The sequence below is a fragment of the Manacus vitellinus genome, unplaced genomic scaffold (genome assembly GCF_001715985.3).
Source record: "Manacus vitellinus isolate BGI_N305 unplaced genomic scaffold, ASM171598v3 scaffold_18_pilon, whole genome shotgun sequence".
NCBI classification, from domain to species: domain Eukaryota; kingdom Metazoa; phylum Chordata; class Aves; order Passeriformes; family Pipridae; genus Manacus; species Manacus vitellinus.
Window position 1 is genome coordinate 13,571,017 of NW_021939324.1, and position 14,004 is coordinate 13,585,020.

The 14,004-nt window shown below is 37.4% G+C and overlaps 1 protein-coding gene across 1 annotated transcript in view; it reads right to left on the reverse strand.

Annotated features, from left to right (window-relative positions):
* RGS7BP (regulator of G protein signaling 7 binding protein) overlaps positions 1-14,004 on the reverse strand; it is a 38,354-nt gene that overhangs the window by 11,876 nt on the left and 12,474 nt on the right. The window contains 1 exon segment of the mRNA XM_018070328.2: positions 1,797-1,927. Within this exon segment, the coding sequence (XP_017925817.2) occupies positions 1,797-1,927 (131 nt within the window).

Sequence of the window (14,004 nt, forward strand, 5' to 3'; positions counted from 1 at the left end):
GTCTTGTCTTTACCTAGTATATTCTGCTGAGATATTATCTAGGGAAAGAGTAGTTACAATCAGAACAGATACAGTCCTAATCAGCGTGTGCCATCACTGATCAATGAAGTTACTAAGTAAACTATCCAGTAAATTATCAGCATTTCTACATCTTCCTTTCAGGAGGCTAATCAAATATGAAATCATTAGAGATGCATTTTCACTGAAGTGAGGACATCTCCCCTGTGTGTAAAAATACTCTGCAAGGTAGATTTCAGTTCCAAATCTACTAACTACTTCTATAAAAGTGGGCAGCTTTTTAATGACACTTATCAGTCTTCTGTTATTGTTGTGGTTCAGTGACCCCACTGAGACTCTGCCAAATCACACACCGCTCTCTCTCTCTTCCCCTTCTCTTTCCCCTCCCTGATGAGGTGGAATGGAGTTGAGAAACCAAGGCACAAAAAGTGAAATTCACAGACTGAAATAAGAACAATTTACTGGAAACAGCAATGAGATAAGAAAATGGACGGGAACAGCAACAATACTATTAAGAAAAGTATGAAAAAGAGAGGGTGATTCACATGCAAAAATGCTCACCACCAACCCCAAGACAAGTGAAGTGAATGACTCCCTGCTCCCTGCCATGTTTTTTGAGCAGAAGCCATGTTCTCCTCAACATAAGCCCGAGAGTCCCTTTCCCCTACCCCTGGCAGTGACATGAGGTGGTACTGAATAACATTAAGGTCCTGATGCCTCCCAGCTATTGCAAAAAAAATTAACCTTGTCCTGGCCAAAACTCAGACAACTATAAAATAACATTGCTGGATAAATAAACAGAGATAGTAAGGAATCAGTTTAGTACTAAAACCATGCCATACAGCTCTATCAAACATTTGACCTCAAATATTATACCCAGCAAATACCTCTAATAAAATTACTAAGCTTGCCCACTGGTCTGACTAATGACAGCTAAAACTTCAGGGACTACTCTTTTTTTAAAAAAAATTCAGACTTCTAAACCGCAAGGACATTAGTGATACATGCCTGATACGACACGCTTCTGCAAGAATAATGATAAACAGAAAAAGAGCCCTTTTTTAGTAGCTGAAAACATATATATAGGTATAGTTCATTTTATAGTTTGGTGCTTGTTGTGGTTTAACACTGGTTGGCAACAAAGCCCCACAGAGCTGCTCAATTGCTCACCCCTAGTGGGATAGGGAGTCTACTGAAAAAGTGAGAGAACTTGTAGATATTAAACAGACAGTTTAATATCTCAGAAGACTCTGCTGTGCATGCAAGCAAAACAAAATAAGGAATTCATCCACCACTTCCTATTGGCAGGCAGGTGTTCAGCCATCCCCAGGAAAGAAGGGCTACACCATGTGTAAGGATGACTCGGGAAGACAAATGCCATCCTTTGAATGTCCTCCCATTTCTTTATCTTCCCCCCGCTTCATATGTTGAGCACAATGCCATATGATCTGGGATATCCCTTGGGTCAGTGGGGTCAGCTGTCCCAGCTGTGTCCCCTCCCAACACCTTGTGCACCCCCAGCCTTCTCACTGGTGGGTTTGAGTGAGGGGCAGAAAAGGCCTTGACAGCAAGCACTGTTCAGCAATAGCTAAAACACCCCCGTGCTATCAATCCTGTTTCCAGCACAAATCCAAAACATAGTCCCTTGCTAGCTACTGTTGATAAAATTAACTCTACGCCAGCCAAAACAGTGCTTTGTCTTTCATGATACCCAGATTGCTGTAAAATACTGGTTTTTTTTTCAAAATCAGCATCTGAATATTTGTGCAATTCAATACCTTTCCGATGAAACTGCAGTGATCCTAGCAGACATATGGACTTCAGCATTTCTGTTGTGTACATTTCTAAGCAACACTGCAACTGGATGTATAGCCTACAGATTTCAGGATGAATTTCACCATCTTCTGGGCTGCAGCAAAAGAGAATAATTTAGTTAGGAAAGAGACTAGAAGTATGCAAGGGTCATCAAATCCACTTACCTACTGATGCAAGCAACACATCAGAATCTGCTTCACAAACTATAAAGCAGTTTCTACTGAATTGTATTTACAAACAATTCTTTAGATCTATAAAGCTCTAGGCTTAACACAGCTAAAGCTGGATTGTCTTCAGTAAGATTACATGTCCTTATTGTCTCCTCTGCATATTTTCGGAAAAGGAGTAAATAAGTGACTATTTTCTCCTCTTTCAAAGCTTTGGATAAGTATTTCCTGTGAGACTGAAGCGTTCTTTTGCCATCCAGTTTCAGTTACCCTTGGTCTTGACACAGACACAGGAGACACCAGGGCCACTTTAACAGTTGAGGTTAGAAATTCTGGATCAGGCATAATCAATCTACTTTGAAGACACTCTCATCAGAAACAAGTCAGTTTTAGTTCTATATATTCTGCCTCAATTTGTTTTCCCCCCATGTTTAAATTAGTAGTTATGTGATTCTGCACTGTGAGGAGAATAGGATGCAGAAGACTTTTTTTCAGAGAAGTAGTAACAATCTTGAAAACAAAAATAGAAACCAAGAGTAATTGTACACCTTCAATTAATTGCTCAGGAAACTAAGAAAATAATTTACCCAGATCCAGGAACCAATTCTCATGCCTGGTTGTAAAATCAGACATTAAATATCAATTTTGTAGGCTGCGTATCCTACACGAGTACAAACACTCTTTATTATAAACTATTCTGTAGAACTATTTTGGTAAGTGCTAATGAAGTGATTTAGCCAGTAATCCCTGATAATTAGGTTTTCAACACTCATTGTGAAGGTACCTTCAATAGGGCAGTAAGCAGTTAAGATTGACTGGGATTTCAGAGATTTCATTTTCAGACATTCTTACTATTCATTTCCTACATAGTGATGCTAAATGGCAAGACCTCTCAAAACTGACTTTTATAATAACCAGAGGAACCTACTTTTCTAACTATGCTGAACCTAAAGGTACTTCTGAATACTACTGCTAAAAAATAAAAAAAAAAATTCAGCACACTTACAGAATTCTAGCCTACAAATAATATAAAGGAAGCTTTCGAAATAAAAAGATTGCAAACATTCTTTAAAGTGATTGCATTTCCTGTGGTTAAACTTACACTTCAAAAGACTCCCCTATATATGAAATAAAAGTAGATGTGAGGATTTCCTAACAGGAACCAAAGGAACTTATCTGATAATTTATTTGCAGCAACAGTAGATTGGGCTGATATGGTCAAATAATTTCTTAATACCAATCTAGGCCAAAGGCTTCGAGACCTACAGCAGACAATGTTTATTTACACTAGTGAAACGGGTTCTTTCTGACCTAAGAGATCATTATTTATACCTAGATCCAGGGTCCAGCCAAAATGATCAACTGATCAACATAATATATATTTATAATACATTATAATATGTGGACTGTTGGAGGCTTTTACTATCCTGATTTGTCCTACCTTTTACCTTACAGATAAAATTTTTTTATACACTTTTGTATCAAATATGCTTAAATTTTCAATGAACATTACTCCCAAGTTCAGTATCATGAATTGCAGTAGACAATGATACACCTGTTTCCCCCCTCCACCCCATTGTTTCCATCACTTACTGTTGCAGCCTTTTTCTCAATAAGCACATATACAGTAATTTCCTTTGAGCTGTCCTTACCAATACAGGGATTACAAAAAATGTAAGGAGTGTAGAATCACATTTGTTTTCCATCCTCAAGATCCAAGTCCAAAATTTTGGTCATCAAACTTACTGCTTACTTCATGTAATACCTAAGTCCTGGAGCCCCTCAAATATACACACAAGCACATTCAGTTTCTGTCTGAGTTTCCTAGATGCCCAAACTTTTTTTTTGAGAGCAGGGTTTCTTCTGTCCTGAAGCCATCGATTTGCCTATTCCACCTGAAGGTGACTCCTCCATGTTCTTGTGCAAAGTGGAGCCTACAAAAAATTATAGCCACCTTGGATGGTTATGATGACCTTTTTCTCCTCAGTGATGAGTACGCTTTCTGAAAGGGAGATGCAGTTCTACTCCACTATCTCATGCAAGTCACGCTGAATCTGTCTAGTTCTTGTGAGAGCTAGTATTATTTAACCACAAGTCTATCTCTAAGAGGAGTAATCGCTACATTGATAATTTCCTTGTAGCAGATTTAGATAAAATTGGATTATGGCTGTCCTATTTTTCACTGTACTATTTAAAATGTTAGAAATACTCAGATCTTTTAGAAGTCATGGCTATTACAGGAACTCAATTTGCAATGTTTATTTACAATTTGCAATGTTCCTTTCTAGCTGTCACTGGCAAAAAGATTTCAGGATCTGCATGCCTTATATGGCTATCAAATTTCTATGAAGCAAAAATGGTGAAAACTTTTAAAACTTTTTTACTCTTAGTGACAGAATTTTTAATTGTGCAGACTAAGGCAGCAGCAATTATATATAAGATGCTCATGAGCCAATTCAATTTTTTCAGTGGCTTCCTATTTACAAATGAGCTGGAAGAGTATTCAAAAGCACAATAATACATATTTTTTTGCTCTTGTAAATCTAATGTCTTTTTCTTGCAAAGTACACTTATGAATAGAGTGAAGTAAGACGTAGACACTTTGATGATATATGCATGTTCTGACCCATTCTTGTTTTCTCAAGAATATGGAGCATCTGTAATTGGACTGCAGGCAAAATGTTTCTCTAAATTGCAAATCCAGAGTAACAGCAGTGACATTCAAGAAAAATATTTTTAATTATGAAAACTTTACACAAAGAAAATTATTTCCAGGCCAGTACCCTCACTGATTGTCTCAAACTATTTAATTAGCATCTAATTACAATAATGACCACAAGAATTCCTTTAGCTTGCAACCAAACAATTTTCTCCTGTGCATGTATATAGGTCTCATTTTCATGCTGATGTGAATGCACATAAAGATTTCTTTCACAATCCCTGAATTCTGTGTACAGGGCTTAACATTTCTCTTTAAAGTGCTATAAATTTCAATTCTCCATATTTCTAATTCTGTATGTTCACTGTCATGTCATGAGAAATGCTGAATGGGGGACTGGTACAGACATAACTTTCAGAATGCTGGTTATGATATGTTTATTATTAACTAATACTTATTAGCTATATACCGAATTAATATTTATTTACAAGTGCTTGCTTTGGCAGCACATATACTAAAAAAATTTATTTACAAAGAAAAGTTCAAGCAAACTGATAATATCACCCCTCTCATCCCCCACAGTCAGCTGCTTCAGTTAGTCTGGTTGATTTCTTTATGAAGACCAGTACAGATTTTCAAGAGTTATCCCATATAACAGAATCTTATACAGTATTGTGCTAAATCGTGTTCTCAACAGAGCTGTTTAATAGCTTATGTGCAGGTGGGCATATGATAGCTAGCACAGCACTGACCACCTGCACCTGAGACAAAGACTAGCACCTCACCATCGGCTTCCAAGCACAGCTGCCGCAGGACTGTGAACAGGAATTGTGCTCACTTCCCACATCCATTGTGGAACAGAAATTTTCTTGCTTTTCCCTATCCACTCAGGTAAAATGAAGAGTTACTGGTAATTTTCAAAGGATTTGGATACACAGGTTGTGGCTTCTTGGAAATACTTCATCTGACAGAGAAGTGCTGCTGCCTTTCCTAAGAATGCAGAGAATGGCCCATGTAGGAAGGGACCAAAGACAGAATTTATGGAATTTCATGGCTCTGAGAAAGCCTCCTCACTTGCCAGTGAGGCAGCAAGACACATGTCTGCATACATAAGAAGGGTGAACGGTGAGATGGGTGCACGTGTTATGCACATGTTTTGCATGCAGGCTGAAGTCTATAGGTCCATGCAAGCTGCCACATTGCTTAACAACCGTCAGGTGTAACTCCTGCCTGATCTTCACGAGAGTACAGTAGGCTTTGATTTTCACACTGAACTAAGAGAACACATTCCTTCCCACAAAGATTCTTTTTTGTTTTTAAGACTTAAAAACTGCATTAAAGACAGATAGATAGGTAGCTTATTACTACCAAAAATGACGTGTTCCATCACAGGGTCTGTAGGATTACTTATTTGACTTAGAAATGCTGATATCTAGGTAAAACAAGTAGATAATTTGGCTCTGATTTTCCTTTTTGTTCTCTCTGCTAAATTATGTTGATAGTTGTATATAAAATACTTCCAAATATCTTGTCTCTTCCTTACCAGGAATTTCTGTAGTTGTCACATGAGTACCATACCCATCAGGGTGCCATAAAAGGCAGAAGTCCTTATTGAAAGATGTGAACACTACTCAGTTTATGAGAAATTCATACTGCTGTGTGAGCCCTACTTCTGTAGATTGAGAGCTCTGATATCTACAGGTATTAAAGCAGTTACAAAAGTGAAAACACTGTTTTGTTCCTTTATATAACGGTAGCTGACGTTATGCAGTTTACCACACTGCTATTAATAGTATAATTTTTTGTAAAAATAAATAAATCTATAACATTACATTCTCACATTTTGACCATTAGTAAAATAGATGGCTTTCTTTCTGTAAAATCCTACATTTAAAGATCAGGTCATGTTGGTCAAATGAATATGTTTACAAAGCACTGACAAGAAGTGGAATTTCCTTTTTATTTTCCTTAGCAGATATTTAAAATAAAACCTACAGGGGGAGCTCTTACACCAACCACATAGTACCCAATATCGTTAAGAGAGCTGAATGCAGTTATTTTGATAATTATTTTAAAATACAAGAATAAAAAGAATAAACATTATTAAAATGCTCCTTCCTAAATGCAAAGGTAAAGAGCAAATATTTTTTCCCCCAAAATACTTGACACATGATTTTATTGTACTGCCAAAATGTTGGTTACAATTAAGAAAATACCTTCAGATTTTTCTGAATTTCCACAGGTGTCCAGCATTCACAGTTCCATTAAAATGTGTGAAACTTAAGACAAAAAAACTGAAAAAACAATTATAGTCTAATTCTGAATTTAACTTCATAATTTTAGTCACACATTTACAACAGAGCAGTATTTTACTTTTACTATCAACAACATGAAAAATATATATATTGACGATCTCTGGTTAAAAGAGTAGTGATGTTACATGAAGGGTTTGATACATCTTTTTGTAAAAGCATTGTTTAGACAAATTCTATACTTAACTCTAAGGAAAAGTATTAATAGTTCTAAAATACGATGAGCTGAAAGAACTATCTAGACATATAATGAAGAGTGTTTGTCTTTAAAAGCCAAAGGAAAATTAATTCATCAAATTCTGCCTTATGTTCCATATATGTATCTCTTATGAAAAAGAATGCAAGTTGCCTTGATGAGCTGTGGGAAATCACTGTCCACAAATATAACCCTGTAGATTGTACTTTAATTTAGTATCAAAACCACTTGCAGTTTAGAAACACACAGCAGCTAAAAAGATGATCTGGGAACAAGACCCACCTCAGACATGTGGAGCTTCTGTTGCAATGAAAAATGTGACAAATACTGCAGAGAAGATACACTTAACTGAGCACAAGGAACCCCTCTGATTATGGCTCAGGTGCAACAACCTACTAAACCTGCCTCTGCTTTTGCATCCTAAATAGATTGTTTATTTCTTTATCACATAACTATGCAGCTTTGAAGGCAACAGAAGACTGGCTGATGCATTTTGAATATAGGCAGAAAGTCAACCAACAATGTTTTCTTCAAAACAATTATTAGGAAAACATTCTTATTTATGTTCCTTCCATTTGTTGGGGTTATTTTAAATGTACACAAACTGCTGTCAGCTTCAGTGTCGTGTGTTGTTTTTTTGTTCTCTACTAATGCAATACCGTCATATAACCTCTATGCCACACCCCAGTCCAGGCAGGCAAAAAGCAGGGCTTTTTCTTTCTAGTAGAACCATAAATGACTGCAATGTTGTTTTTATTAAATCAGATTGTTGTTTTGAAGCAGTTACAACTGTACTCTCAACAACAAAGACGTGATCAAATCTTGTTTAGTTAGATCAGTGTAAATATCCAATAACTCTGATACAGCTGATCGATTCAACCTGAGTATATGACAGAAAAATCACAATAAACTCACAATGCAGTGAATCATATAATAGAGACATTGCAAACTCCCAGGTTGATGGCAGTTTAGATATCTCCATGCTAGAACCATTTATATAAGGGCCATGTATGGTCTGCAAATAACAGTCATTTTGAATATGCTGTTGTTTCCTTTTCATGGAGGGCTCCCCTTTTTCAGAAATAACCCTCAAATAAAAAATATAGCATCACATATGTTACCGAAGCTTCCCTGGGTTTTTTTCATGTTGAAGTTCTAAAATTCTTTTGGAAACTCACTATATTAAATAATTACTACAGATGCAGTAACTTTACCATTAAAATGGATTAATTAATTAAAAATTAATTAATACTATGATTCTTTCACATCCCTGACTTTACGTTATCAGGCAAACAAGTATCATGCACTGTTTTTAAGAGCTGTGCATGTACTTTGCAGCATATCCGCTATTTGAGCATGCTATTCAGAAAACATAGATTGTCCCTGCAGCCCGCAGAGAGGAACACACCAGAGCAGATGGATGTTCCTGAAGGAACTGCCACCTGTGGAGAGCCTATGCCAGAGCAAATTTTCCTGATAGGACTGCTGCCTGTGGATAAGCCCACACTAGAGCTGAGGAAAAGTGTGAGGATGTAGGAGAAGTAAAGCAGGTCAGTTATGGACTGACTGTACCTCCCCATTCCCATCACTCCTGCAGTGCTAGGGTGGTAGCAGTAGGTAGAGGAGCCTGGAATGAAGTCGAGCTTGGGAAACAAGGCAGAAAAGATGCTAGCTTAATGTTTGTCTTTTTGCTTCCCATTACCCACATTAGTAATTATTTTTATTTTAATTGTCAATAAATTAGGTTAATCTTTCCCAAGTCAAGCCTGCTCTACCCACAACAGCTGTAAGCAAGGTCTCTTGTCTTTATTGCCACCCAGTCTTTCTCATTCCTGTTCTTCCTGTTTTCTCCCCATGTCCTGCTGAGGAGTGACTGAGCAAGCAATTGGGTGGGAGTGTGGCTATTGCCTAAGACTAAACCACCACCCTAACTAAGCTTAAAATCCCCAACAGGGTACTTTTAAGCACTCAGAATTCCAAATGAAATTGCACACATGTCTTCAATTCTGCTTTTATCATAAGATTTAAAAAAAAAAAAAAATGCAGCACTTGACCACTATGTCTTTGCAGAAACTTAACTCTAAGCCCATTTTCCACCGTTCTTTCATTTAGCTGTCTGTCCCTTGCCTTTACTCTAGAAAAATCTGTAAGACTCCTGCACTAGCCAACCATAAGCTGAACAGGGCTTTTCTCTCTACATATTATCAGATTCCCCGTTGAGAAGGTGGTGTCTGGTTAGATAAAAGAAATCTTTGGGCAAGCTCTCCAGTCAGCGTTGCTTAGCTCTAGCCTCAGCTGAACAAAAAATCTCACAGCCTCAAATTACATCATGCCAAATAACAGATAAACCCAAACCATGACACAGGCCTTCCAGAAACAATCTGTGATAAGCAAGAAGGAGGCAGTCAGATTAGCTGTATATGCAGTAATTTCTAAGTTTATCAAAAAATTCCTATTCAGTACCCTACCTTGTCATCATCCAAGTTGTTCTCAAATGAATTTCTCTGAAAAAAACTAATGACAGCCAGATAAGGTTGTGTGATCCAATAGGCTCAAGCCCAGCCTCTTTTAACTTGACTGAAAGTCATGCTGCCTGTGGATTTCCTCTTTGACTTTTGCTAAGCTTCTATGTTCTTTAAAATGTTCCTTAATCAGTTATTATTCATTAATAACTAATTTACAAACTCTGTCTTTCAGAAGTCCACAAAACATAAACGGTAGGGATTCACAAGTCCACAAAACATAAATGGTAGGGATTCACACCTACACTCCTGTACAGCTTCTTTGGTTAACAGTTGTACAGAGATTTTATGAAAATCAAGCCAAGTACCTGATGTGGGGTCGTTTATGAAATTGGTTCTGATCTGTGTAGACAAATAAGGTCAAACTTTCCAGAAAGGCCTGGAAAAGAGTTAAATGCTTCAGCTATTTGATGCTGTAGGATCTAGGTCAGAACAAACTACTAACATACTGAATTCAGGAGGAACTCTGCTGCAGGCAAGTGATGCCATCTGCTGTTGACCATTCATAGGACACTAAACCAGATGTTTCCTTAGATTTATGACACTTCTTTTTCCCATTTTTCTTCTGTCTCTAGTACCTTTTTAGAATATAAATTTCAACATAGTTTTTCCAAAAGGCATTCCATAAAGCATTTGTGTGATCTAGGTAACTTTTATCTGTTTGTAACTTAGATTTCTAATTTTCCATATATCAAAATGAGAAAACCAGAGAAAAGATCATAGAATCAATCTGTTCGGAAAAGACCTCTGAGATCATCAAGTCCAACACTGCTGTGCTTACTAAACTATGGCACTAAGTGCCACATCCAGTCTCATCTTAAAAACCTCCAGGGATGGTGAATCCACCACCTCCCTGGGCAGCCCATTCCAATGTCTGATTACTCTCTCTGTAAAAAATTTCTTCCTAATATCCAGTCTAAACCTCCCCTGGCAGAACTCAAGACCATGTCCTCTTGTCCTACTGCTGATTGCCTGGGAGAAGAGGCCAAGGCCCACCCGGCTATGACCTCCTTTCAGGTAGCTGTAAAGAGTGATGATGTCTCGCCTGAGCCCCCTCTTCTCCAGGCTAAACAGCCCCAGCTCCCTCAGCCTCTCCTCACAGGACTTGTGCTCAAGTCCCTTCATCAGCCTTGACCTGCTCCAGCACCTCAATATCCTCTCTGAACTGAGAGGCCCAGAACTGGACACAGTACTCCAGGTGTGGCCTCACCAGTGCTGAGTACAGGGGAAGAATCACCTTCCTGGTCCTGCTGGCCACGCTGTTCCTGATCCAGACCAGGATGCCACTGGCCTTCTTGGCCACCTGGGCACACTGCTGTTAGAATGAGTAGTAGTAAGAAACAATGTATTTCCTTTTCCTCAAAAATATAACATACCACATTGGTATAGAGACTATTTAAACTAATGGGAAAATATTCTGTAAGTTTTACTGTGATTTGGGTATGAGATTTACTGCATTAACAATTGCTGGAAAGTCTATACATTTTCATAATCCTTTCTTTTTCTGTTAGTCAAACAGTGTAACTACTGTAATTCTAAAGTGGAAGGAAAACAATCCACCAAGCAGACCATTACTAAGTTGCTCAGAATAAGTGTTTGGGATTCTGGATGCATCAACTGCTTCTAGGAGTGCTTTGAATATGGCAGAGTATATTTATCTTTTTAAAAACCCCAAATATCCAAATACCTCCATATAAAAGTATTTCAAGTGAAAAATAAATTGTGGTATAGAGTCAGTAGAAGTATCTCACACAGCTCCACCAGACACTTCACAGATCAAATCTGTATGAGTAGCGAAGTTAAAAATCACAGCTGCAAGACTGAGAAAACATGAATGTGTCAAAAAAAAAAAAAAAAAGGAAAGAAAAAAAACCAGATTAGCTTCCTGAATTGAAATTCATATATGGGGAAAGAAATTTTTAAAACCATCTGTTGATAAAATGTGTTCAGGAAGCAGTATTCTGGCATAAAGAATTTTGCATTTTTTTCACTTCAGATTTTTTAATCCTGCTTTAGTCTCCATTTGACTTTGTGAACTGGTATTGCTTTTGGTTTTTTCCTCTTTGAAATGCCCTTTTTCTGCATGGGAAACAAGGATTCCTCCACAAAGTCTTCCTTGGGCATCTAGTATCCTGTATGAGCAGCTGCACAGACATACAACTCATTTCCAAGTCTTCAATGATGTAAAACGAATAGCAAGGCTGTACACATATGACACCTCGGGTAAGTCTGCAACTAAATTAAATGCCCAGACTTTGGAATGTCCACACTTTGGGGCACTGGTGCTCTTCACCCTGCATGACTCCTACCTCAGCACAGAGCTTCCCATTGCTCAGCCTCATGTGATATGGTTGCAGTTATCATCCTATTCCAAAATACCAATCTCTGCTTTGTTGGTGATTCTTTGGGGAGGGGGTGTAAACACATATGGGTGAACAGTGCTGCTTCACCACAATAACAGCTCCAGAACTGTTGGAAATAATTAGAGGCTGCTGTATAAACATGGCACTTCTAAATACTTTGCCACCTAACCATTTGTTGTGCTGCCAAGGTTACCAACAGTATATTTTCAATGATCTGTCTTGCTGTGATAGACAGAGATATGAAGTGTCAGGTTCTCTGTGCTCACACAATAAATGCAAACTTGTTTTTTTCTCCAATGGGAAAGCAGCTTCTTCAACAACTTCAAGCACATAATTTAATATAATATGGCAGTATTAGCATTCTTACACCAAATCTGCTGCCAGGAAATCTTCATGCACAAAGTACTAATATGAAAGATAGGAACGGCAAGATAAACAATGAAGAGAAAAGGAAGACCTTCCATGAATAATTGTTTATATACAAATAACTCAGTGTATTATTTCTCTGAGAGTTAAAAATTATGTAGAAAATCTAAATGTAGATCTGCAAATGTATCCAGCAAGGAGAAAACGCTATTCAGTAACAGCAAGCACTTCAGTATATGTTTAATTTTAAAACATGAATTTTAAACATTATTTAACTTCTAATACTGTAAGGATTCTGGATTAAGGAATGTTAATTTAGTGCTTTGTCCAGATGAAAACTTAATGCCCAGATAATGTTTATAAATATTTAATTAATTGTTCTGAAACAGAACTATAAAGCCATTGGGAGCATTATAAGGGATTTTGTATGCCTTCTCAGATTTGGTTGGAATTTTCCCTGAGTAAGCTCGACAGAACTGGTATCTCCCTTGGCTGGAGGCTGATCTTGCAAGTTTCTGATGATGGTGTTGAGAGGAGTTACCATTTGGTACTTCATATCTTACTAGAGCAAATCTCTGTGCACCACAGCTCATGATAAATGTGAAGTCTTTTCTTAGATGACTATGCAGGAAGTCTAGCACTTGAAGGAGCATAACAGAACGTGGGTCATGATAAAGACATGCCCTTAATTGCAAGGGCCTGCACAATTATTGTGGCATATTGGCTAATTTCAATGAGAGGCAGAGAATCTAAATAGTTCCTTTCTACTTAGAGAGCACTGTTTCAGAATAATGAGAAATACTGAGAATTAGTAAAAACATTTCCATCAGCAGGCAATTTTCAGTCCAAAACTTAAAAAAAAACTTAAGAAATCAGAAACAAAATCTCAGTATATGTGGAATTCTAAGAGCCCATGTTGAAGTCCTCTTCTATGCATAACTTTTTATATCATGCTTCCACTTCTCTTAAGAAATATGAATATATTGCTAACATAGTCTGGATTTGTAAGATTCAGTGAGAATCAGAAATAATTTTCTGAGAAGAATATAAGCAAACCCAAACAGAACCAAGACAGGCAGAATGTCTAGCATGGAAAATTGCAGCCATGTGAGATTTCTTAATCAACCAGTATTTAGGAGAATCATTAGGAATGAATCTCTTAAAACTCTTTATGAAATTCTCAGCTTTGGCCTCAGCAGTGTTTCAGTAGAAACCTACAGAAGAAAATTACTGGCATATGCTGTTGAAACAAACCTCAAAACAGTGGGTCTACTGGGGACAAAAAGGCACTCTTCTTGCCCATCTTAGTTGCGGATCAGCACAACAGTAACTTTTAACTACATCTGTGAAGGTAGGTATGAAATTCTAGTATACTTTTTTTCACAAATGTATTTTTTTTTAAATTCTGTCAATAAATAATTTTTTTTTTCTCTCAGAAATACTACAATGAAAAAGTTACTTTGGATTTGTCTGACACTAATTTTGAACTATGTGTCTTCTCTGGTACCCCTAAATTTTGTGGGCATAGAAAACATTAGCATGACATGAAAGGCTCATAATTAGCTGTACTTCTAAGTCGTCATATA